General features: G+C 39.9%; 1 protein-coding gene across 2 annotated transcripts in view; it reads right to left on the reverse strand.

Annotated features, from left to right (window-relative positions):
* Positions 1-10,288: 10,288 nt before the first annotated feature.
* The window catches only part of NR4A3 (nuclear receptor subfamily 4 group A member 3), a 33,774-nt gene continuing 16,839 nt past the window's right edge, over positions 10,289-27,223 (reverse strand). For both annotated transcript variants that reach the window (XM_074945132.1, XM_074945133.1), the window contains exons 6-8: positions 24,557-24,756; positions 22,998-23,176; positions 10,289-13,296 (exon numbers count right to left, since the gene is read on the reverse strand). In XM_074945132.1, coding sequence (XP_074801233.1) covers positions 13,034-13,296; positions 22,998-23,176; positions 24,557-24,756 — 642 coding nt within the window. In that variant the 3' untranslated portion in view covers positions 10,289-13,033. The remainder of the gene's footprint in view (positions 13,297-22,997; positions 23,177-24,556; positions 24,757-27,223) is intronic.

The following is a 27,223-nucleotide window of genomic DNA, read 5'->3' on the forward strand; positions in this document are numbered from 1 at the left end:
TTGTCACAAAGTGTTATTTACTCCTTCTCAAAACACAAAAACTAGGGGTCACCAAATAAAATGAATAGGCAGCACATTTAAAATAAACAGAAGGAAGTATTTTTTCACACAACGCCCAGTCAACCTTTGGAACTCCTTGCCAGAGGATGTTGTGAAGGCCAAGACTATAACAGGGTTCAAAAAGAACTAGATAAGTTCATGAAGGAAGGATGGGTTTTACCCAGGATGGACAGGGATGGTGTCCCTAGCCTCTGTTTGCCAGAAGCTGGAAATGGGCAACAGGGGATGGATCACTTATTGATTACCTGTTCTGTTCATTCCCTCTGGGTCACCTGGCACTGGCCACTGTAGGAAGACAGGATGCTGGGCTAGATGGACCTTTGGTCTGACACACTAGGGCCGTTCTTATGTTCTAAGAGATGATACAAGCAGGCTGCAGATTCTTAAGGGGAAAGCAGCTCTTGTTTACAGCTTGGAATCCCCGTGTGTTCCATTAACAGGCTAAAAATCCCTTTAGCCTGGCTCCAGGAGTTCCCCTAGTTCAGTCTTTTTCCTTAGGTGTTTCCAGGAATCCTCTTGGGTGGGGAGTCAGTGAACAACCAAGATGATGCTACTCCCCTGCCTTATATAGCTTTTGCATATGGTGGGAACCCTTTGTTTCAAAGTTTGGTTTCCACGCAAGTCAATGGAAAAATAGATATCCCAAGATGGAGTCCAGCACCAGGTGACCTGTCCCTGTAGTGTCACAGCAGCCATTACTCAGAGACTGTCTGTAGTATCCTCAGGAATGCTCCCCAGGTTGGAGATAAGCTTCTCCTAAGGCCCGTTGTTTCTTCCTACTGGCTCATTAACCTGAATGGGCCCTTCCCAGCCAGCCAACTAGACAGAAAGCATTTTGCCTAGTGGGCATTGCTCAGGTGTAACTACATTTTGAAATACAGATACATCGTCAATATTCATAACTTTGCATACAAAAATGATACGTGATTACAAATAGGATGATCATATTCAGCAAACCATAACCTATCCAATAATACCTCACATGAGTTATCTTGCATAAGATACATCATAACTATGTCATAATCATATCATAATAATATCACTGTGAAGAATATGTAATTTAACTGCCTGAGCTGTACACTTTGACTATTTGCTATTTGTGTTGTGGGATTGGTCGCTTTTATATCACATTTTTCTGCTCCCTGGTTGGATTACCGAAATTTTGAATGGCTGAAATTGGGAAAATAATAAATAATGAATAGCAAAGAGAAAATTATCTTGCTCATGCATGAATAATCTTTCTGTATTTAAATACAGGTATTCATATGAAGAGCAACCATTCCCCCCAAATATGCAAATTAAAGGGGCGTGGCCAAGTAAGTAGCCATTTAGCATTCAAATAAATGTTAATGAACACTGGTTTTGCAACATTTAACCAGTTCTAAATTTTAGCCCTTCTTTGGGGCCATGAGTTCATTGAGTAGTGCATCCAGTGCCATACCCAAGTCTGACTGATTTGTGATTGCATGGGGTCCAAGAAGTTGTCAAGGAACTGTTGTTGCTGGAGTTTGTTCACTGCATCTTTCTCCATGACTTTGCCCAGATCGGGAAATATGGAAATGGAATTATTTAGAGAGATCATTTGGTGTCTAATGCGGACCAAGGAGGCAGGTAAGTTTGCTTCTAATATTGTGTCCTCTGGGCTATGGAGGCTGACCTGGACTCAGGTGATTTTTTCAGTGAACTAAGCTCAGAGCTCTTTTTCACAGCAGAAGACACTAGGGTCTGGACTGATTAGATAGGTCACTGTACAGAATAGTTCTGCTTCTTTTCATTTAATAACTTCTATGACACAGTTTCAAAGTTACTTTAGTAATATGTTTTAAATTATTATTTTAGGATATCATGCTAGAAACGATGCCCTCTGTAACTTTATTTGTATCCTTTTAGGGCAGAACGAGCAATAGGTTTTGGAGGCTTTACTTTCTGATTCTTCCTAACATGTATACACCTGCTGTGAACCTGATGGGTTTTACACTCTGACTTGAGTCTGATCAAAGTTGACATGTATACATCTGTGAGGACTGGGAAGTGTGTCCTCGGTGTTTCACTCTAAGCTCTCAAAAATGATCTCCCTAAATAATTTTATATTCGTGAATCTGAACACAGCATTTCAGAAAGATATGCTGAGTCAGGTTATAGGAGAGGAAAGGTGTCTCTCTGTGCCTTCATTCCCAATCTGTAAAATGGGGAATAGTACTACTTCCTTTCTTTGTCCTGTTTCTTTTGATTTTAAGCCTTTTGGGGCAGGAGCTGTTTCTAACTATGTGTATGTACTGTGCCCAGGGCCGGTGTAACCACTAGGCGAACTAGGTGGCCACCTAGGGCGCCAAGATTTGGGGGTGCCAAAAAGCGAGCCCGGAGGCAGCGGGGCTTGGCGAGGAAACGGGAGGCTGCCTCGGCTCAGCCTCCACACTCAGCCCCAGTGGGGGGCACGGAGAGCGTGTTCACCCCCCCTGCCCCGAGAACAAAAGAGCCTCGCGTGGCAGCCCGGCGGAGGAAGAGGACGCTGGTGCGTTGGCCAAGGTAAGCGCTTCCCCACATCTCGGGCGCCTGCTGGTCCGTGCTCCCCTCGTGTGCGGGCTGCTGGAGGGGACGGCAGCCTGCAGAGCTGAGCTGCCTTGGTGCCCCTCTCCCTGCCCCAGCCTCTGTCAGCGGGGGAACGGTCGGAACTGCCCTGGGCTGGGGCTTTCTGCAAACCGGGACCCAGGCGGGGAGAGAGGGACAAAGCCAGAGAGACACTGTGCCCCAAAGAGAGATCAGGGCTAAAGGGAAATGTAGAGCTGCACTAATGGCTTGAAATGCAAATAGCGATTGATTGGCTCCAACTATGCGGTATTGGAGAGGAAGAGGAGTGTAGGGCAAGCAGGGACCTGCAGTACTTCCCAGCTGAGTCTCTCCATCCACCCCAGGATGGTTCTGCCAAGACTGACAGTGTGAATACAGACACATTGAATTTGGTTGTTAATGATGCTGCAAAGTGTTTCTTGGAGGCAACAGCCTTCTTTGATTTAGTTCAACGTGTTTATGTGTATTTCTCAGCTTCTACACGTTGCTGGGAAGTTCTAACACACCACGTATCTAATCTCACAGTTAAACCATTGAGTGAAACAAGATGGGAAAGTCAAATTGATGCCTTGAAACCTCTTCACTATCAGCTTGGTGACATCTATGATGCTCTGATAGAGATCTATGATGATACTACTCTAACAGGATCATCTGGCAATACGTCATGAGTTGATGCAAAGGATCTTGCAAAAGCCATTTCTAGTTTCAAGCTTCTTATTTCCCTTGTTGTGTGATATGACATATTGTTTGAGATCAACATGATTAGCAAACAACTTCAGGCGAAAGAATTTGACATACGTGACGCCATTAATCAACTTGGAGAAACCAAGAAGTTTCTTGTGGGCCACAGAAGTGATGCAGACTTTGAGCAAACATTGGTAGATGCAGGTGAACTTGCAGAGGAGTTGGATGTACCGTCACTTTTTGAACCAGATCCAATCCGTACTAGAAAAAAGAGGAAGCAGTTCACATGTGAAGCAGATGATGAGCCTGTTTATAATCCAAAAGAAAAATTCAAAGTGAACTTTTACTTTGCAGTCATCAACACAGCAATATATTCGGTTGAAGAAAGATTCACATTGATGCTACAAATTAGTTCAGTATTTGGCTTCCTATATGATGTTTACAGTTTGCAAAATACAACACCAAAGCAAATTATGGAACACTGCTTGAATCTGGAGCAAGCTTTGCAACATGGTGAATCCAAAGATATTGATGCCTTTGACTTGTGCAATGAATTGCAAGCTATTGCAAGACGAGTCCAAAAGAGTGCATCACCACAAGATGGTTTGAACTTCATATGGAAAAATAAGCTGACAAATAGTGTCCCCAACACAGTTATTGCTCTTCGCATCCTCTTGACTCTCCCAGTTTCTGTCTCCAGTGGTGAGCGAAGCTTCTCGAAGCTCAAGTTGATAAAAACATACATGCGAACATCAATGTTGCAACAAAGACTTGTTGGGCTATCTACCTTGTCAACAGAACATGACATTGCTTGCAGCATTGACTTAGAGGAACTTGTTTCTAAATTTGCTAAACTGAAAGCGTGGAAAAATAAATTCTAAATTATAACATGTTACTCCGTGACAGTGTATTGTGTATAATGTATGTGATTTATTTTAAGATCCATGGTATGTCGTGCAAAGTGAAAACAATAACAATGTCAACACTTTTCAGAGTAGCAGCCGTGTTAGTCTGTATTCGCAAAAAGAAAAGGAGTACTTGTGGCACCTTAGAGACTAACCAATTTATTTGAGCATAAGCTTTCGTGAGCTACAGCTCACTTCATCGGATGCAATGTCAACACTGTCGGGTTATTCATTTATTTTCATTAAATATGTAGACTAAATAATGAAATTAATAAATTTTCAAGCCGAATGTGTATTAACTCTAGTGAACAGTGCCACATTATGCAGTATTCATTTTTGAAAGTTTATAATAAGCGATGCTCCGTGGGGGAGGGGGTGGCGCAAGGTGGAAGTTTCGCCTAGTCACAAAATTTCCTTGCACTGGCCCTGACTGCGCCTGGAATAATAGGACTCTGATTGCAGTTGGGATCTCTAGGAACTACTCTAATGCTAATGCTAATCGTGAATTGCAATAATTTTCAGAAGAACTGAGCAGTGGTTGCTCCCATTAACTCATTTAGCGCTTCGGGTGCTCATGAGCTCTGAAAATCAGGCATTGCTCTGAAAGCAAAGTTGGTACGTAGGTGCATACCGGTAGTATTAGATATTATTTTTACAATATACTTATTTATATACAATATAGCTTATTTTTATAATATACTGCCAGGCAATAGTGAATTGGGCCCCAGGCATTATTGTAGGTCACCAGCCCACATCCAGGAGCTGTAAAATGCTATTGCTAAATCATATTATTTTCCATTCCAGTTGTTATAGTTCCCTGAAATCCTATAACAGCATTGTTACTAGAGGATCAATGGCCAGCGCAAAGAAGAAGAAAATGAAACACAACCAAATCAAACAAAAGAAGAGATGGAATAGGATGCATCTTGCATTCTTAAATAAACCCAGAGCCTGATTTTGGAATCTTTTCAGGGTATTGCCAAAATAAAAAAACTACATTTCACTTTGTCAGAGGCTTTTTTGGGGTCAAGCAAGAGGAAGAATACTTTTGTACTGAGGTCTGAGATTTGTATGACAACATTAAGGCCTCATTTTAGTTTATTTGGAACCGTCTACTTTGTTACAGGGCTTGCTGGATCCAGGTGTCCTAGGTAACTTATTTCAGAAAGTCTGTTTTCAAAGTCTCCTAGTCAGAAAGCTATTGCCTATATCCAAAATGGAGGTAGGTCTGTAGGGGCATATGGATCAAGTTCTGGTTCTTTTTTAGTAAGGATTGTAATAGTGTGTCCCCCCAGTTGCTCAAAGTACTTTCTTTCGCAGTTTATGGGAGATCAGTTTAAATTGTGATGCACCAATCTGCGGCAGAACGAGTTTTCTAAAATTTAAATTCATAACCTTCCAGGATTGAAGGTTTATTTTATTATTTTAATTATTTGATTTTACGTTTATTTTAATTATTTGATTTTGCTCTCAAATCCCTTAACTACCAAGGACCTGACCAAGCCCTCTGATTAGTATTTTATAAGCTTTGTGAGCATGGCCACCGCTAAGAGTTATTGCATTTGGTAATATTATTGCAGGGGTTCTTGCTTGCTACACAGAGCTATGCAATATTGGCCAAAAACATCTATTATCTCTTTTGCTTTCTGAGTCAAATAGTTATTTTGTGGCTTTGTAATTTTTGTTACTTTCCTAACAATCTGCTGATACCTTAACTCAAATGGCAAAAACCTACTGGTTTGCTTTCCATGTTTGTGTTAGTTTTACCTATACTACTTAGCTAACTGTTTGCTCAAAAGATTATGTCGTTCTTTCCTATAGTTCTTTACTTTTCTGAATGTCCTTGTTGATAAACTGATTCTTGAGTTTGCATCTAAATCCTTATTTTTTTCTATTTAACATGTCATATTGTTCACGCCATAGAATTTTCCGTACTGAAGCAAATAGAAGAATTCTGTCCCAAGACAACAATCGCCTAAGACTCTGCTCTAGATTTCAGTGGCTGTGCCACCAAGAGAAACTGTCAATTCCTTTCAAGAATTCAATGTGTAGGCACTGGAGCCTAACACAAATACAGCTGTAATTCTTCTTTAATAGGTATATGTGTATGTGTAGAGGGGGAGGAAGAGAGAGCTGGAGACGAAAGGGGTTTACAGTATTAACTGGGGGCCAGGGGGCAGAGGTAACTGGGAAAGAACTGCAGTAAGAGTCTGGAAGTCAGTCATCAGAAAAGAGGGATGGAAAGTACAAGTGAAGGGGGAAAAGGCTGTGTGGGCCTGGACTGGGGACATTCATAGGTTCAGGTAGGTATCTGAACTGAACTTTTGAGCCTTTGGGGTTTGCCCACCCCTAGTCACAATCCAGTTTGTAACATCACTGACTGTTGCCATGGAAAGTAACATGATACCACAAATGCCGCATTCTGACTTCTCTGAGGGATCAAGTAGGAAGAGCTGGGAAGAGACAGAATCTTGTTTAAACTCAAATATCTTCAGTTAATTAGGAAACATAGCAAGATAAATAATGAAAACCATGAGAAAGGTAAATGACTTTTTGATTTATATCTGTTTGAAAGTTTCTCTAATATGAAAGTCTCTTTTGAACTCACTTTTGACTCTACAGCAGTACTTATTCATGGGGAACAAGGGCCTCAGACCACAGTGGAATTTAGTGGGCGGGGGGAGGGGGAGGTTATTTTTTAAACGAAGCTCAACAAATTGCTTAAGAGTTTAGGGGGCTCAGGTGTATTTCACATATCTCAGGTATTTAAAAATACTTCACTGCATGTATGTCATTTAGATTGTTTATTGATTAAAATGCCACACCAACGAATGTCCATCCAAGAGCTCTGGGTGCCCTTATCATAAACTTAAAAGCACAATTAAAAAAAAGAGATAAGTGAAACCATGGCGTTCCCAATGCCTCTTCTCTTTCCCATCCCTTCCCTCTTGGATTTGACATTAAAATAGTTGCATTGTAAACAAAGTGTTTCCAAACAAATATGTTGCGGTAGTCATGACGATGTCAGTGACAGCTGGCGCTTCACCCTTAATGTTAATAAATATCATTGCTTTGGTAGGGTCAAATCAGCATCCTGATCCAGCATGGAATTCACAGCAGTAAAACCACAGAAGCTAATGGAGCTACTTCTGTAAACAAGGACTGCTAGATCAGCCCCCAAATATTAGTGTAAAAATCAAGATATCCAGTGTTAAAAAGAAAACACAAAAATTATTTATATATTGTGTACCACCTGCTTTTTCTTGTAATTTAATAAATCACCGCAATTATTGTTTTCATATAAAACTAGGAGTCCAGTTCTCAAATATCACATTAACAGTTAAGTATTTGACTAACAGACTCTTTGTTATACAATTACTATATCAATAGCTTGTCATTTATAAAAATGTTAATCCTTTTATCCCTTAGTCATTATTGTTTAATCCAGATCTTGCAATATTCCTATGGGTCAGCTTCATTAAGTCAATAAAGCAAGGGTGAATTTCTTCTTTCTAAATACTCACTATCTAGTATGTTAATCAACCATAACTGACTTCCAAATGCTGGGTCAAATCATGTTTGTCTTACTCACCTGAATAGCTCCATTGACATCGGTGTCACTCCTCTTATGAATAGAGAAAGCAAAATTAGCCTGTTGCGTGTCATACTTTCATTGTTTTGAATCTATTGGTTTCTTTTCTTGTCATTTTGTTTAAAATTTGGTATCAGGGGAATGTCAATTGTCCATTTAAAGAAAAGTCTATCATAGAGGCTGTGTAGTATAGTGAGTAAGGTACTGGACTGGGACTTAGGAGAACTGGGCGCTATTCCCTGATCTACTACTGCTGTGTGTCCTTGGGCATGTCACTTACACACTGTTTCCTCTCCTACCCTTTGTCTGTCTTGCCTATTTAGATTGTAAGCTATTCAGTACAGGGACTGCCTCTTACCCATGTGTTAGGCATAGTGATTAACATCTCTGTTGCAGCCTCTAGATGCTGCTGTAATACACATAATCAATCAGAAAAGGAGGACTTGTGGCACCTTAGAGCCTAACAAATTTATTTGAGCATAAGCTTTTGTGAGCTACAGCTCACTTCATTGGATGCATCAAAGCTTATGCTCAAATAAATTTGTTAGTCTCTAAGGTGCCACAAGTCCTCCTTTTCTTTTTGCGGATACAGACTAACATGGCTGCTATTCTGAAACCTGACATAATCAATCATAACGCATGTCAAATTTCCTCCACCAAGGGGGTTGCCATTTTTGTGAAAAACATGCTCCAACCTATACAAAACTACTTTACCTCGAGTTAAACATAACCAAAGCTTTAGGCTTGTGTTATGGATTATACAGAATATTTTAATTCTGTGAACAAACTTGAATGTTAAAAGGGAAATGGCTCTGTAGTAGTAAAGAGATTTACCGCAACTCCAGATATGTTCACCCTCAAAGGGGTACTGAGGCTGTTGTTCACACCTCCTTCACAGGATGGACTTACCATATGGACCAGACCTTGCAGTCCTTACGCAGGCCAAACTCCCATTGAAGAACTGAGTGGTTAGACCACACATCTCATTCCAAGGACTAAGTCACTTAAATATTTAATATATTTAAATTAACAAGGAAATAGGAAGTTGCAGTCTTGACAGTCTGTTGCCCAGTTCTGCATTCTCTGCACACCCAAAAGTACTTTAAGTTCAATGGGAGCTTGGGGCAGAGAAGGAGGCAAGCCCCTGATGGTTTAGGCCAGGACGAGGTTCTATTTTTCCACCTCTGTCACAATTCACTGCCGTTGCCATAACTGCGAGTTTAAATACATGTGATATCAGTGGGAGTAACTCTTATTTTGAAGGGGGGAAAATCAGACCCAGGGAATGTAACCCACTATTTCAGTGTCTGACCAAATAGGAGACTTCAAAGCTGAAAGCTACTCTGCGTCTCTCTCACTAACAATTTGAAGTGTTGTTGTTTAATTTAAAAAGAATGAGTGTCAAAAAAAGGACTCCTTTTGAAGCGTTTTTGACAATCTCCGGCTTTGCCACACATTCAGCTCGTGAGCTGCAGCCCCCATGTCCTACTGCACCTCATCTGACCTGGCCTCCTGCTGGGAAGTTCCACTAAAACAAGTGCTCTCCCCTGAGCCCATCTGTAGTTATGGAGATACTGAAACAATGGCAGACATTTCTTACCACCGTTTAGAAAATGCAGTGGTAATTACACAGGCTTATTTAGTAAGGGCTACATGACCCCTCCTACAAAGGAGAATCACACTGAGGAGGGGGACTTGCCAGGGCTTTAAAAAGTGCTGTTGGCACCAGGAGAAAAAGTTCTCCTGCCAGTATATTATGATTCATTGTGGTGGAGGGTGGGGTCATGACCTGCCTTCCTTTTATCCAGACACACCCCTCTGGTGCTGTGAGAACTGTAGGCATCCCCTCCATCCCTGCCCCTCTACACTCCATCACCTGCAGGTAAATTACAGCTGCTTGCGGGGGTGGAAGGGGAGGGAAAGAGAGTTATTGGAAGGGAGGGACTCCCCTTTAGGGCTTTCTCACAGACAGCTGTAATCTGGCCCTCAAAATCTAGCTAAGATTTTGTAACTAACCCGCAGTGATGCCAGCTCTCATGATTTTGTCATGAGTCTCATGGTAATTGTTGTTGTCCTTAAAGTCCCAGCTCCTGGAGTCAAGTGGAGATGTGATGATTTCTGTGGAGGAAGCTGTGGAGGAAGCTTCGAAATATGACCCCAGTGCATCCTAAAGGCTTAAAAAGCAGAAGGCAAATAGAAATCCATTATTTTTACATAATCTAATGATTTTAAAGCCAATCTCATGATTTTTGGTGCATCTGACACACGATTTTTGAACATCTGGGGTTGGCAATACCGGCTCGTTTTGCTTTAAGGTGTTTTTTTTTTAAGATATTTTAATGCAACGTGTAGCCATTCAATTTTCAGTGTTCTTAAGCTTGCTTCCACTTTTAAGCCTCAAGTAGACACACTTTTGCGGTTTTACAAACGATAAAAAATTCACATCAGAATTAAGCATATTTATTAAACACACTGGGGGGGGCCTCTGAAAAAATGTTATTCAATTTAATCGTTTTTAATTTACATTGTATATGTACAAGAGCATTTCTTTCAACCCACAGCTTAACAAAAAAACCAAAAACCCCACACTGCTGTTAGAAGAGCAGAGAAACTTTTGAAATACTCCGTTGTCTGAAATAAAAGCAAGGCACTCTCCTTTAACAGCTGATAAATTCCTGAATTCAGCCTGCAAAAAGGCATGTTCACACTGAGAGAACTTGAATAAAAGTAGCAGGCTAATCTTCTTTAATTCTTTCTTTTGCTCTCGTGATCCGTCACAGATCATACTGCACACATCCATTCGGTGAATTTAAATAAATGTGAAGGATATTCCACAGATTACATGATGTTGGAGAGTATCACAGTAAAGAACGGCTATGGAAAACTGAAGCACATTGGCGACTTGAAGTCTAACACAGGGCCCTGGACCTGCTACCATCAAAACCATGCTTCCTAATAAACGTATCTTGTTCCAACAAAAATTATGCTGATTTGTGTGAAAGTACTTTTCAAGGGCCCAGTCCCATGAAGCACTGAAAGTCCTCAGCATGGAACTGAGCGTGCTCAGCAGCTTTCAGGATTTGTCCTGAAATAAAGATGATTTCTCAAGGGACCTTGGCCCAGATCCTCAGAGGTGTTTAGGCCTTTTGTTTTACACAAAGGGACAGAAGTAAACACACTTTTGGATGTCTAGTGTGTGTGTGCGCGTTTGTATATACAAATTATATACAAAATTTCAAATTCAGATCAAAATACATTTGTCTTGCAGATCAGGCATCTGACACCAACCTACAAGAAATGTTAGCTTCTCTGATATTTAATTATACTATTATGTTTGCACATAAGCTTACAAGTCAATACTAAAAGCAAAACGTTTCCAAATATTCAGGTAAACTGGAAATCTTGACTATAATGATTAGAAGTCTGTTTTCCTATTGATACTACTAGAAATCTTGATATAAGAATAATTTTCATAAAAGCACATCCAAACATAATAAGTGATAAAATACCAGATGACTACTTGAAAAGAATACAATGACTTGATATCTGGGTTATCTGTTGCAGCAATTAGGCAATTCATTTGGCATCTCTTTGATAGTATAATTTAATTTCCATATAAACAGCATAGTTTAAAAAAGGACAAAAAGCTAGAACGTTTAAAGCTAACAAAAGATACAGTGACATCAGGTTGACATTCAAAAAAATTTTCTTAGCAAAATGACCAACAAAATTTTGACTTAATACAGTGCATATAAAGTTTTTTAGAACTAAAATCTTTAAATATTATTTGAATTTAGCAAAACATGAGAAAGATTTTAATATCAAAGTGCTAAACAGTACTGCCTTAAAAGTCACTGCAAATAAACTGTAAAATAATTTTGCTTGTGAAGTGACAGATATTTTATATACAAATGGTTAATAAAAAGACACACACACACACACACACATATATATACACACACACACACGCACACACACACATATATGTATGTATGTATATGTATATGCATATATATATATATATGTATGTATGTATATATATATAGTTCTCTAACTGGTGTATCTGAGTCAGTGTGAACACCCCATTTAGTTACTTTGTGTAACACGGCTCCCATGAGCTGGCAGTCATTGCAATAAATACAGGCAAAGCCATTACAATATACCATGCATACAAACGTTTATACAAATAAAGACACTATGCAACAAATTATTTCATATTAATATGGCATCAACAATATAAACATACAAAAAAGGAGTACGAACACGGAATGTTTAAATGCAGCCCACTATAGCCTTCCTAGCTCTTACATTCAGACTATTTTACAAGACTTGCTTGTTCTTCAGAACCGTCTTGTGTCTGTTTACTAACTTGTTACCTAGATTAAATCTAAAACTTAACTATCCCTGATGCTGACCCTGTGCGTTCCAATCACTACTTACTTTTACTTCCTTATCTAAGGAACAAGTGCTCAGCTGAACCACAAATTGTCCCTGTGTCTTCCACATACATTTGTCAGTAAGTCACACTACATGGATTCAAGTTTGGGAAACTTTGTCGTGTAAGTTAGTGCATGTAATCTTCTCACTTGATTTCTTCGATTTTATTTTCATAGTAAAATAAATTAGTTAATAAACAAGACTTAGTAAGACAGCACTTTAAAAAATTGCACTTGAACATGGGAGCTAACAGCCATTGTCATTTTGCTATATCTGATTTATACGAAATATTCAGTTGAATGTACTTTGTTAAAAAAAGTGAACTTTTGTTTAGTTTGTGCCAAGATGTGTGCCCTTGATACAGGAAGTATGCTAAAGGTATCATCACAAAACACATACTACCCTGGCAAACAACTATTTGTTGTTCTTGTTTTCAAACACAGCTTCTACATTTGTATTCCCCATATATGACGAGGTGTTACACAATAGATTTAAAACAGTCTTGTTAACCTTTTACTGCTGAGATAGCATTGTCCAAAAGTGCCTTATTAGCAATTTGTAAAAAAACCCAAATCACACAAAAAATAAACAAAAACAAGAACACAACCCCCAAATAGTAAGCCGTTAAATTTTAGGCCTTAGTTTGTAAGGAAAAAGCGCCTGAAAAGTCCTCATTTTAGGGCTGGAGTTGCTTTTCTGTTATGTAAGCGCAGAAATGTTAGCAGTAAGTCACAATCCATTTGCCTGCTCTGGTGGGCATTAGACTTTCATGAGGGTAATTTGAGACTCAGAAAGGTAGGGTATCCAGAAACAACTTGTCAATAATGGAAGGGGGTGGCACCAAATCTTCCAGTTTCAGGTAAAAGATGCGCTGCAGTCCCAGTGTGCAGAGCGAACGCAAGTCAGCAAGAACACCCAGTACCTTAGGCTCTGCAGACTCAAGTGGCTGTCCTTTGTTTTGGCAGCTGAAAGCTAAGTGATCTTTTAAGCTGCTAGTGATCTTGTTGCATAGCTCTTCCACTTTCTTTGGTTCTTTTAATCCATGTCGTTCTGCAAAAGGATGGCAAGAGAACAGCCAAATCAATTTCATTATGAGAATAAATCTGCTCCTTACTCTAGGATAATCAACCTATAACTAGGTAATACTGTAACAGACAAAACGAAGACCTTTTAAAGTATATAATAATATATTAGAATAGTGATGCCATATAATATTGACTTACCTTGTTTCATGTAATAAGAAGATATAATAATTGCCCTTTCTTGTTAGCAACCAAAATATTTAATGGTGGCTTTCAACTATAATTTAAATTATAATTAATATAAGAAACCTGAGCTATCTACATAGTTACCTACATTTTTAATTATATAAAGCATAAGTTAATTGGACAATTTTATGGCAAAATGATCACAGGAGGTGTTTTGGAGATTTCCTTGCCTCCCTACCAGTTGTGAATGCTCAATAACTATGGCAACCATTATTTATTCAGTGAATTCAAGTGGAGATCAATATCCACTGCCAGCTCCATCAGCACTAGGCCTGGAATTCCACTAGGAATTTACAGACACTCTTGCAAGAAACCAAAGGCACCTCAACCATTCTTTTTTATTTTGATAATCTACAGCTTTTATCTATCACTAAAAAGTCTGAGATAAAAGAACTCTGGAAGTCAACTATTTCCACCTTCGAGCAAGCAATGCATAAAGTAAAAGAGCTACTGTGTTACTCATCATGAAAAACTTCTGAAATTCCTAAAACCAAACCAATGGCTTCTAGCTAAGGTGTTTTCCCCGCACCCTGCCCTATTTATGTTCTGTTAAAATGCTGCAGTGAAGTTACACATCCTCAGTTCATTAAGCTTGAGGAGGAAGCTTCATATTTGTGATTCATTAAAAACAGTCTCTTAGCAGACATATACGAAAAGAAAGCTTTGCATCATTGTTTACTGTCAATACTTACTGGATGAATGAATGAATGTAACATGTTTCTGAACAATAATCTCAAATAACTGTTGCATTTTAATTTGTCTTTGAATTTCAAATGTGCAGAAATGTAAGAATTTGCTTCACAAGCAACGTTATCATCTTTCTTGTTTTAAATACAATTATAATTGCCAGGGAGGAGCAAGAAAAAACAGATTAAATTAACTAGCAAACATAGTATACTGTAGATAGTTAGGCCAGCAACCAATCAAGGAAATATGGTGGGAGAACGGTGGGAAGCGAAGAAGTGGGGAGTTGTGAAAGATTTATGCTCAATGCACTCCCAATTATCTGTAGGGCCCCCTCCCCCTCCCCATCCTTATGCCAAGATTATGCTCCATTCTCCCAGTCTCTCTTCCCCTCTTTTCCATTGTCCATGGGAAGGAAGGATCTGGCAGGAGGCACTTTCTTCTGGTCATCTCCTTAAAAAGTGGAACCAATGCAGGGAGCACATTCTTCTTTGCCCCCAAAACTAGGAATAATGAAAGTGTAGGGGCTCTGGTGGGCTCCTCACTCTTCTCAGGCATGCATGTATATGTATATGTGTAGTGGGGGACTGTGCTCCTGAATTCCTCTCTGTAGTGACTGCTCGGGATATATGTTTTTAATAAACTAATTAAAATGGAGGCAACTGCAATAAAAGTAGACAGAAGTGTATGGGTCTGATCATCCTCTCATTTTTCCCAGTTTGACACTTGTGTAACTCCATTGACTTCAATGGAGCTAACTCCTGAGTTATACTGGTGTGAGATCAGAATCAGGCCCCACATGTGTAAATCTTTGGCCCGAAGCTAATATACTCTACTGTTTGCCATCAATCTGGCGTGCTATGTAACAAATACATGAAAAATACTCATCTAGCTAGTAACAGCTGCTCAAACATCTTCACCTTCAAGGAATTTCAAAACCTAGATATTTGAAGTGACTTGTTTACATTCAAACACAAGAGTCACTGAATATTTAATACATTTCCAGTAAATTGTGTATAATGTAATTATGTAAGCCTGACTGTACAGATCACCTAGAGTAAATACTTAAACGGATACTGCCATTTAAAGAACACAGTGACTAAATATTTTATGAAAGTTGAAAAATCTGTGCGGATTTTTTGGCCCAAGTCTTCTGGGGAATTCCGTGAAACGTTAAATTAATCTTTGAATCTTTGAAGTGTTCCCACCTTTTAATCTGCGTTAAGGTTGTATTTTAGCAATGTTAGTGAAGACATATTTATAGGTCCAGAGTGCTGGTATACTTAAACAGATCCACAGGCTGACTTTAAAAATAAATAACTGTGTAGTATAGTGAAGATGCTGTAAACCTATCCCATTACTTTGTGCATTGCTGCAGAGTTTGGAAAATCAACTACTGAACTTAAACACATAGGGCCAGATCCTTAAAGGTATTTAGGCCCCAACATCTCTTTGAAGATCTAGGCCACAGGCAATTTATTTCCCAAATCTCTAAATCTTTTAATCTAAATTAGGACATTGGAATATGAACAAGAGGCTGCTCGGCAGCTCTTCAACACCACTTTCTACAAGCCATTAACCTCTGATCCCATTGAGGGTTACCAAAAGAAACTACACCATTTGCTCAAGAAACTCCCTGAAAAAGCACAAGAACAAATCCGCACAGACACACCCTTGGAACCCCGACCTGGGGTATTCTATCTGCTACCCAAAATCCATAAACCTGGAAATCCTGGATGCCCCGTCATCTCAGGCATTGGCACCCTGACAGCAGGATTGTCTGGCTATGTAGACTCCCTCCTCAGGCCCTACGCTACCAGCACTCTCAGCTATCTTCAAGACACCACTGACTTCCTGAGGAAACTACAATCCATCGGTGATCTTCCTGAAAACACCATCCTGGCCACTGTGGATGTAGAAGCCCTCTACACCAACATTCCACAGGAAGATGGACTACAAGCCGTCAAGAACAGTATCCCCAATAATGTCACGGCAAACCTGGTGGCTGAACTTTGTGACTTTGTCCTCACCCATAACTATTTCATATTTGGGGACAATGTATACCTTCAAATCAGCGGCACTGCTATGGGTACCCGCATGGCCTCACAGTATGCCAATGTTTTTATGGCTGACTTAGAACAACGCTTCCTCAGCTCTCGTCCCCTAATGCCCCTACTCTACTTGCGCTACATTGATGACATCTTCATCATCTGGACCCATGGAAAAGAGGCCCTTGAGGAATTCCACCATGATTTCAACAATTTCCATCCCACCATCAACCTCAGCCTGGACCAGTCCACACAAGAGATCCGCTTCCTGGACACTATGGTGCTAATAAGCGATGGTCACATAAACACCATCCTATACCAGAAACCTACTGACCACTATTCCTACCTACATGCCTCCAGCTTTCATCCAGACCACACCACATGATCCATTGTCTACAGCCAAGCTCTACGATACAACCACATTTGCTCCAACCCCTCAGACAGAGACAAACACCTACAAGATCTCTATGAAGCATTCTTACAACTACAATACCCACCTGCTGAAGTGAAGAAACAGATTAGTACCCAGAAGTCACCTACTACAGGACAGGCCCAACAAAGAAAATAACAGAACGCCACTAGCCATCACCCTCAGCCCCCAACTAAAACCTCTCCAACACATCATCAGGGATCTACAACCTATCCTGAAGGACGACCCATCACTCTCACAGATCCTGGGAGACAGGCCAGTCCTTGCTTACAGAGAGCCCCCAAATCTGAAGCAGATACTCACCAGCAACCACACACCACACAACAAAACCACTAACCCAGGAACCTATCCTTGCAACAAAGCCCGTTGCCAACTGTGTCCACATATCTATTCAGGGGACACCATCATAGGGCCTAATCACATCAGCCACACTATCAGAGGCTCGTTCACTTGCACATCTATCAATGTGATATATGCCATCATGTGCCAGCAATGCCCCTCTGCCATGTACATTGGTCAAACTGGACAGTCTCTAAGTAAAAGAATAAATGGACACAAATCAGACGTCAAGAATTATAACATTCAAAAACCAGTCGGAGAACACTTCAGTCTCTTTGGTCACTCGATTATAGACCTAAAAGTTGCAATTCTTCAACAAAAAAACTTCAAAAACAGACTCCAAGGAGAGACTGCTGAATTGGAATTAATTTGCAAACTGGATACAATTAACTTAGGCTTGAATAGAGACTGGGAGTGGATGGGTCATTACACAAAGTAAAACTATTTCCCCATGTTTATTCCCCACCCCCCACCCCCGCCCTCCTGCTGGTAATAGCTCACCTTAAGTGATCACTCTCATTACAGTATGTATGGTAACACCCATTGTTTCATGTTCTCTATGTATATAAATCTCCCCACTGTATTTTCCACTGAATGCATCCAATGAAGTGAGCAGTAACTCATGAAAGCTTATGCTCAAATAAATTTGTTAGTCTCTAAGGTGCCACAAGTCCTCCTTTTCTTTTTGATCTATTAGTTTATCACATCTCTGAAGTCACTGTAAAGTGCTTTTCTGGTAGCATCCAAGTGACTCTAAGTAGAAGGAGACAAATCTTGCTTGTTTTATCCATGTGTGTCTTCCCACTGGGTCAGATTAAGACCTGGAGCCTACCATGCTGTCACTGACTCCAATGGGAGCAGGAGCAGGCCTTTGGTATAAGCAAGTGCAACTACACTGAAGTCAATGGAGTTGTAACCGTTGCCGCCGGATCTCAATTAGGCCCGTTCTCTTCAGCGGCAGTGCACATGTGAATAACGAGGGCAGGATTTGCCCTAAGAAGGACAGCTAGTCAAAAAAGAGGTTTTCACTAAATAACGGAGGAGGTGCACAAATACTATTTTACACAGACCTCCTTACAGTAGCAGTGAAGCAGGTGCAGGGCAGGTGAAAAGTAGGATTTTTCTGCCTTGTTAATCTCTCCCTGGTTAATTGGCCTGTCACCCACTTTTGCAACAAAAATGGTATCTCATGGTGGGTGTTCCCTCCATAAACCTGAATAAAATGACTCATCATCAGGAGTCTTTCAGAAACTTGGCATCTAGACCTCTGCAAAGTCAGGAGTTAATCCTGAGAAATTTGAACACAGACAGTTTTTCACACCCTTCTGCCTTCCCTACACTTCACCTCAGGAGATCTCTATGTGATTCCTGGCGATAAATCTGCTGAAGGTCACACTTCTGCAGGAAGAAAATGAAAGACCAGAGCAAAGTTCCAGGCTTAGCTTGCCTGCCCTCCCTCACTTCAGACAGTGGTGGAGTATAGCAGGATAGGACCAATCCAGTGACGCAGGCCTACCTCTCTAGAAAACACCACCCTCTGCAAATATACAAGGGGTTTTTAGGCTCTGTATTTAAGTCAGTCTGGGTCTTGTTTAATTAATTCCTATCCACCAGAGATGTATTAATATCCTGGTTGCAACAACAACAGTCTATGTCAAAAAGGGCCTCCTAGCCAATTATATTGAAAATTAGGGTCTCTCCCAGTTTCAGTATAATTATTTGATTTCCTCTTCCCTTTTTACAAGCTCTTCCTCTTCCAAAATTGAAAGAAATTCCGGGCTTCACTGCCTCTGTGCTTTCCATGTTGGCACTGTTCTACTTAAGCATCTTCTGGTTCTTCAGACCTTTGGATCCCACATTTCAAAATCTCTAGCGAAAGTGATCCAAAAAACCAGAACAGCATAGAACTCATTTCTTGCTCTCATGGGGATGTGGGAAGAGCGTCTTGCACTGTTTTCTAATTACTCTCTTCTGGCTGATGCTCAAAGCAGTGTTGACGTGCTCTGGAGGAAGATGTGTCTAGCCCTGCCTAACTAACTGAAGGAAGTAAAAAGGAGAACAGAGACAGAGAGAGGAAGATCCTAGAGGAGCACCTTAAATAAAAAAGGCCTACTATGGTATTGTGGAGTTTTGAGTTAACTGTTTGCGACCCACCTTCATCAGACCAGATGTCAGTTCTTCTAATCTGGGTGAAGGCTAATACTATAACCTTATGACCTGTCATAAGGGACCTATTGAGTCTGCAGCACACTGTCTTATATTCTGCGTCAAAGCCCGGAACATCAGATAAACAGAAAAAAACACATGTATGGACTTTGACATTAATAACATAATGTGCCTATTTAATTCATTAAAAACGTCTGTCTTTTTAGTCTTTTTCTGTATATTTCATGCTGCTGTATACCTTTCAATTTATCTCTGTACTTAATATTGACAATATATTTACAACACCCTTCAAATTGTGTGTAGTCCCAGTGTGACATTACACAAATTATTTAATGAGTCAATTTACATATTTGTAAATAATTTGCCTATAACCATAAGTTCCATCTTGTCAATATGCTTTCACCCACACTGGGGCAGGGGGAGGAGATTGGGGGAAGGGAGTAGGACATGGAGCAGCACAAAAGTTGTCAGCTGAGAGTGGGTTGGCTGGGATAGGTAGAAGAATGGCGGAGGATGCTCACACAGTTACTGGAGAGTGTCGAGAGATACTGGGTAGATGGATGCATGTCTGGAAGGTGTTGGGGTGGTTGGGGTAGGTCGGGTACTGTAGGGCATCTGGGAGTGCTGGGATGGGTGGGTGCCGGATGTCTGGAGGGTAACTGGGGAGGTAGTTTGAAGCAAGTGAGGGTAGCTGGATACTATGTTGAGATTTCTGAGGACAGCACTGGTCCACTCCCCTCCCCTTTTACGCATGCTGCTGCTGCTGGCTGCTCTTCCCCAAAATCCAGCAGGGGAGGAACAGAGAGGCTGCCTGCAGAGCAGGAGCTTGAGCGTTCCCCAGTGGCTGTGAGGAGCAGCTGCAGTCCATTCGTTCAGTTCCACTGAATGCGTGCTCTCTCAGCTGGGCTACAGGAATGTGTGATGCTGCTTCCGTGCAGTGAGGCCAGGGGGAGCAGATACAGGATTTGACAGCCTGGTGTGAAGGGGTTGCTGGTATATCACTGCAGGATGTGGGGGTGAGAAGGTTGTCTGGCTTTGGGAGAGTGAAATGGTCCAGGTTAATTTTACTGTGGGGAAGGCAGGGTTTAGCAGCACAGAAAAGTAAAAGCAGAGGGGCTGGGCTGGGCAGTTGAGAAAGGAGAATGGCATTCAGTGGGATTTGGGGGGTGGGGGAGGACTTGACCACTGGGAGCACAGGGATTGGGGATGGGGAGGGAGAACGAAAACCTCTTTTAGCCCCAGTACTGGCTTTTACTGTCCTCTTTCCTTGCCTCTCCACAGGAGAGAGGAGTTAGTTCTCTCAAACACCCTCCAACTACTTCCCTTCCTCTCTCCTGCTCCCAGCATCCCACTGACTACCATACCACTTCCCCCCACACCTTCCTGAGAGCACTGGCCTCTTTGTTTGATTCATGAAGAGCACTCCTGAGGTCAGGCAGAACAAGCAGAGCACCACTCTCAGAAGCCCTTCTGTTTACTTAGATACATGGTGCAGGGACTGTTTCTGAGGTTGGTGCTGCCTGAGACAAGTCTGTGCAGTGGCATACTCAGGCTGTCGGGGAAAGCCAGGAAGTGATTCTCCATGAACAAATCCCACAACAAGGAGTATTAAACCAGAACATTCTCCAGATTTCAGAGTAACAGCCGTGTTAGTCTGTATTCGTAAAAAGAAAAAAGAAAAGGAGTACTTGTGGCACCTTAGAGACTAACCAGTTTATTTGAGCATGAGCTTTCGTGAGCTACAGCTCACTTAAGTGAGCTGTAGCTCACGAAAGCTCATGCTCAAATAAACTGGTTAGTCTCTAAGGTGCCACAAGTACTCCTTTTCTTTTTTCTTTTTACATTCTCCAGATTATAACCATTTCCCCATTCTGCTATCGTTGAGAAATAATAAGAATAAAGATAAGCAGCTCAAACAGTATTTTGTGCTGTTCCTTCTACTGCAATCACCTCTCTCTCTCTCTCTCTCTCTCTCTCTCTCTCAGGGCTTTCTATACCACTCATCATTTTATAGTAAATTCTTAAAAAACATATTAATGGAGATATGCCAACATCATCAGACAAAGGAATAAACAAAAATTTAGATCAACTTCAAGCTCCATTACAAATATAGGGAAAAAGAATATCAATGTTTGACAAATACAGACACACAACATTGGTAGGGAGAGAAATGTTATTTCTTCATATTTAGAGGAAATGATTACTTTCATTTGTCTGGAGGTTTTGAGAAGACTAACAAAACACAGCAAATATCTCTACACCAAAAGGGCTTTTATCACTGGAAACCGCAAGAAACATGGGAATGTATTAAAAGTTATTGTCATTAAACGTTTTATGTGCATCCAACTCACCCACAGGACAATCTTTACTTGTTTATGTAAGGGCAACTGAACAGGGTGTGAATGAGCAAGCACCATGATGCTAAAACAGTGTTCAGGTATATGAGGAAGAACATATCACATGTTCACAGAATGCTTGCATTAGGTTTTATTCCTTTAACTAAATCCCCTAAATCTCCAGGAAAATAATTAGGAACAGGTCTCATAGTTAGGTAAAAGGAGAAAAAAAAGTCAAGGACATTTTCTTCTTGCTGTAACAATTCACTCATTTTGGGCCTGGTTCTTACATGAGTGTAAAGCAAAGTAACCCTACTGAGTTATTCTGCATGTACACATGGTGTAAATGAGATCAGAATCTGGCACTTATTGTACCTCTCTTAATCATGGTGAAATGAGTACAAATTGATTTTAAAACTAAGGAAATACTTTTCAAAGGAAACCAGTATTGAAGCTAAAACTAGTATGTATTAAATCATCCCCAACTGCAGGAGGGAAAAGTACCCTAGAACTCTTAAGATGAAATCCTGGTATCATTGAAGACAATCGGAATTTTGCCCTTGACTTCAGTGCAGCCAGGATTTCACCTCAGGTCTCCAGAGAATCATCGCATCCAGGGTGAAAGAATGATGCTACTTGCAGGGGACTGGGAGTAGAACTTACAACTTTGTAGATGCCCTGAGATCTGTGAGGAAATCCATTTCCATTTCTGTGGATCTCAGGGCATCTTTGTAAAGATTCAGCCCCTCTCCACCTTAGAGCCATGGTACAACGAGGCATTGTATCACCACTGAAGACCCAGCTGCATCTGTACATTATCGTCCTCTCTGAGAGGGGTTAAACAGAAAAGACCGGAAGTGAATGCCGCTCTGAGTAACACTAACTCCTGCTGTATTTCTACAAGATTGTCAGGGACATTTGCCCCCAGCTCACTCCACTTCAGCCAGCTGTGCCCCCCAAATCACACAAAGCCTCAAGTCCACAACGTTTAAATGGAAGGGCTTCTGCTGTAGAGAAATTATGCTTTCCAGGTTACAATGCCCCCATTCTGTGCTTACTATCCAGATGTGGTAGGCATTTGTACTAGTTTCATCCCCTTTGCCCCATGCAGCAGAGGGGCTGAAATGGTCTTATGTATACACAAATTATTCACTAACACTATGCAGAAAAATTCCTATTGCATCCCCCTGCCCCCAGTGCTATATGGCTTGAGATGTATTTCACCTTTTTAAAGAATATTCCAAGAAAACATAAAACCCTGGAGAAAGAGGGAGTCATTCGGATTCCATTTTAATAGGTGTTTCCGTGAGTGAGTGAATGTACACTATTGCCAGCCAGACTTTCAATATCGCCATTACAAATGTTCAAAAATCAAGCTCACCTTATCTGGAATATAGCAAAATTCACTGAAAGTGCTCAGATCTATGCTAACAATACAGTGCTAGTATTTGAAGATTTCTGTTACCAAAAGAGCACTTACCTGTAATCATACTTAGAGCTGATAAACATGCTAAGGCTGGGATATCAAGGTTAAGGCTCTGTAAATTTAATGAAAAGTCTTTAATTGATTCGAGCCACTCCCCAAATCCACGAAGGCACTGAAGTCTATGAAGCACAAGTCCATTGCAGAATACAAACTTATCTTCAGCAGTATCAGATCTTGAAAAAAAAATTTAAATCATAAACACACATAATTTTACAAAAAGATGTACAAACAATAGTGAAATGTGTATAATTTAATATCTAACACATATTATTACGGAGCATATGTGGGCATTCATGTTTGACAATATGCTTCTTCCTGTGGGCAAAACTACAACAAACAAGCTTCTATGATTGCTTACTTTGGAGAGTTATAAGCCTGAGGTTAACTGTAGCATGTGCTGTAGATTGTCTAATTAGTTAAGATTTTTTGGTCCTGCCAAAGGCACAAGCAGCAGAGACATTTTACATTAAATACTGTATGTTTGAACCTAAGGAAGACAAAGTGTGTATGCTTTGAAATACAGTAATAATATGACTTGGAGAAAGCAGAGATTATTTTCATTCTGTGATCCTTAGTGTTTCCTCCCTTACATTTCTCAAACTTCAAAAATTGTTGAAGACAAAATAATAGAAAATATATAAACTAATGTACACAAACACACAGAACATACTGTAATACTCAAGGCAGAAAATCTCTTATGTGAAAAATTCACAGTATTTGTCAGACTACAACTAAACACTAAAAAGAATCCCTGATAAAAACAAATAAACAATCAAACATAGTTCATCTTCGCCCTAAAGAAACAGGGGCATAACTCAAAACTCCATCCTGGGATTTCCCTGTAACTATCTTAGGTACAATGTCTTAACTAGTGCCAGGCTGACAAATGGCACCTCACTCTATGAAATGACTTGGTATTAGGAAGAAAAACAATCTGAACAGGATTTTGAAGCCCCTTTATCCCCTTCCAAAACAGAATTTCAAGACATCTGTGTGAAAGGAAAAAAAAACCCAAACCATTGCATTACAAATGCTCTTCTACAGGTCATATAGGCAAGTACAAAACAGCCTCACTCGAAAGTAAACAAGGACAAATTATGATTAAAAGAAGATTTGGTAAATCCAATAAATGGAAGCACGTTAGTGAGAATAATATTATTCCATTTTTGTACATTATTTTCTTATTTTTCTTCACTTGTATCACAAATTGAACACAGTATTTTGTCAGGTTTCAGAGTAGCAGCTGTGTTAGACTGTATCCGCAAAAAGAAAAGGAGTACTTGTGGCACCTTGGAGACTAACAAATTTATTTGAGCATAAGCTGTAGCTCACGAAAGCTTATGCTGAAATAAATTTGTTAGTCTCTAAGGTGCCACAAGTTCTCCTTCTCTTTTTACAGTATTTTGTGTCTTTTGTTGCTGTTTCTTTTTGGCTGTTTTCACAAATGACAAAAGTAAAACTATCGCTCTACTTATCCTTTAAAAAAAAAAGTAGAAATTCACAGTTTTTCACATCAATTTAATATGGGATTATTTTCAATCACAAGTAATTACCTGATGGAGAGTCTTAGTACAAACAGCTCCAAAAAAGCTGATTCTATGAGTAATGTCTGATCTTCCTTTGGGAGATCAGTAAATCCTGGAATTTTTTCCGCCCAGCCCCTGGATATGTCAATGGAGGCAGTCAGAAGATTATAGAACTGTTGTACATGTTCTGCATCTGTGCCTGCAGCAGCCTGGTCAGTGGAACAGTACTAAAATGAAAGCCACAGAAAGTAATATTATGCGTTTTTAAAGAATGCCACAATACATACAATGCTGTCTGCTCAACAGTGCTTTTCCAGTGAGTCCCTCAACGGCAAAGACAGTAGGTTATTTTATCAAAGGGATAATAAACAGTTAAATATGAATGTAGTGCCTATACATATATATATGTGTGTGTGTGGGTGTGTGTATATGTGTGTTTTACTTTTAATATAGGTAGCTCTTGAATACCGTAACTGTAACCATTTGCATTTATGGTAGGGCTGTCAATTAATCGCAGTTGACTCATGTGATTACCTCAAAAAATTAATCGTGATTAAAAAAATTAATCGTGATTAATTGCACTGTTAAGCAATAGAATACCAATTGAAATCTATTAAATATTTTGGAAATTTTTCTACATTTTCAAATATATTGATTTCAATTACAACATAGAATACAAAGTGTACAGTGCTAACTTTATATTATTTTATACAAATCTTTGCACTGTAAAAATGATAAAAGAAATAGTATTTTTCAATTCACATCATACAAGTACTGGAGTTCAATCTCTTTATCATGAAAGTGCAAGTTAAAAACTGTAGGTTTTTTTGTTATATAACTGCACTCAAAAACAAACCAATGTAAAACTTTAGAGCCTACACGTCCACTCAGTGCTACTTCTTGTTCAGCCAGTCGCTAAGAGAAACAAGTTTGTTTACATTTATGGGAGATACTGCTGCCCACTTCTTAATTACAATGTCACCTGAAAGTGAGAACAGGTGTTTGCATGGCACTGTTGTAGCTGGCATTGCAAGATATTTACGTGCCAGATGCACTAAAGATTCATATGCCTCTTCATGCTTCGGCCATTGTTCCAGAGGACATACTTCCATGCTTATGATGCTCGTTAAAAAAATAATGCATTAATTAAATTTGTGACTGAACTCCTTGGGGTAGAATTGTATGTCCCCTGCTGTTTTACCTGCATTCTGCCATATATTTCATGTTATAGCAGCCTCAAATGATGACCCAGCACATGTTGTTCATTTTAAGAACACTTTCACTACAAATTTGTCAAAATGCAAAGAAGATACTGATGTGAAATTTTTAAGACAGCTACAGCACTCAACCCAAGATTTAAGAATCTGAAGTGCCATTCAAAATCTAGAGGGACGAGGTGTGGAGTATGCTTTCAGAAATCTTAAAAGAGCAACACTCTGATGTGGAAACTACAGAACCCAAACCACCAAAAAAGAAAATCAACCTTCTGCTGGTGGCATCTGACTCAGATGATGAAAATGAACATGTGTTGGTCCGCACACTTTTGGATCATTATTGAGCAGAACCCATCATCAGCATGGTTGCATGTCCTCTGGAATGGTGGTTGAAACATGAAGGGACATATGAGTCTTTAGTGCATTTGGCCTGTAAATATCTTGCAACGCCAGCTACAACAGTGCCATGTGACCATCTGTTCTCGCTTTCAGGTGACATTGTAAACAAGAAGCAGGCAGCATTATCTTCTGAAAATGTAAACAAACTTGTTTATCTGAACAATTGGCTGAACAAGAAGTAGGACTGAGTGGACATGTAGGCTCTAATGTTTTACATTGTTTTATTGTTGAATGCAGGGTTTTTTGTACATAATTCTACATTTGTAAGTTCTACTTTCATGCTAAAGAGACTGCACTACAGTACTGGTATTAGGTGAATTGAAAAATACTATTTATTATGTTTTTTACAGTGCAAATATTTGTAATCAAAAATAAATGTAAAGTGAGCACTGTACACTTTGTATTCTGTGTTGTAATTGAAATCAGTATATTTGAAAATGTAGAAAACATCCAAAAATATGTAAATAAATGGTATTCTATTATTGTTTAACAGAGCGATTTTCAGACGATTAATCGCAATTATTTTTTTAATCCTGAGATTAATCGTGATTAATTTTTTAAATCACTTTAGAGCCCTAATTTATAGAAATCAGGCATTTTATAAATGACCAAATTTGGCCTTTATCCATATGCTGTTAGTCAACAAAACTAGAAATCTGGTGGTTAGGATCACTTTTAAAACTGGAAGGATATAAGAATTCTGTTTAACGTATCACAATTTTTAAATTTCCCACTGATGAATTTGGCTCAATGTATTGTAAATGCAGATTTCCTCCAAATCACTATCTCACCGTGCAAGAGGTATGTGGGATAAATCGCTTTTGTTATCTGACACATGCAGCATCAATCCATCTGAATAAAAAATTGGTTCAAAGTAAAATAACTGGCCAAAATGACCTCATCATCAGCACCGAACAATTTTTAGGTTTAGGTAAAGAATGTATCATCTTGTTGACACAACCAATCCTTCCAACAGCCCCAGCTTCCTTAACTTCCCCATGACCTGCCAACAGACTGCAGCTCCTTCCCTGCTACCACTTCCGACTTCCTCACTACTGGATCCTGTCATTTCTGAATTCAA

Source organism: Natator depressus, chromosome 2 (assembly GCF_965152275.1).
Source record: "Natator depressus isolate rNatDep1 chromosome 2, rNatDep2.hap1, whole genome shotgun sequence".
Taxonomy (NCBI): domain Eukaryota; kingdom Metazoa; phylum Chordata; order Testudines; family Cheloniidae; genus Natator; species Natator depressus.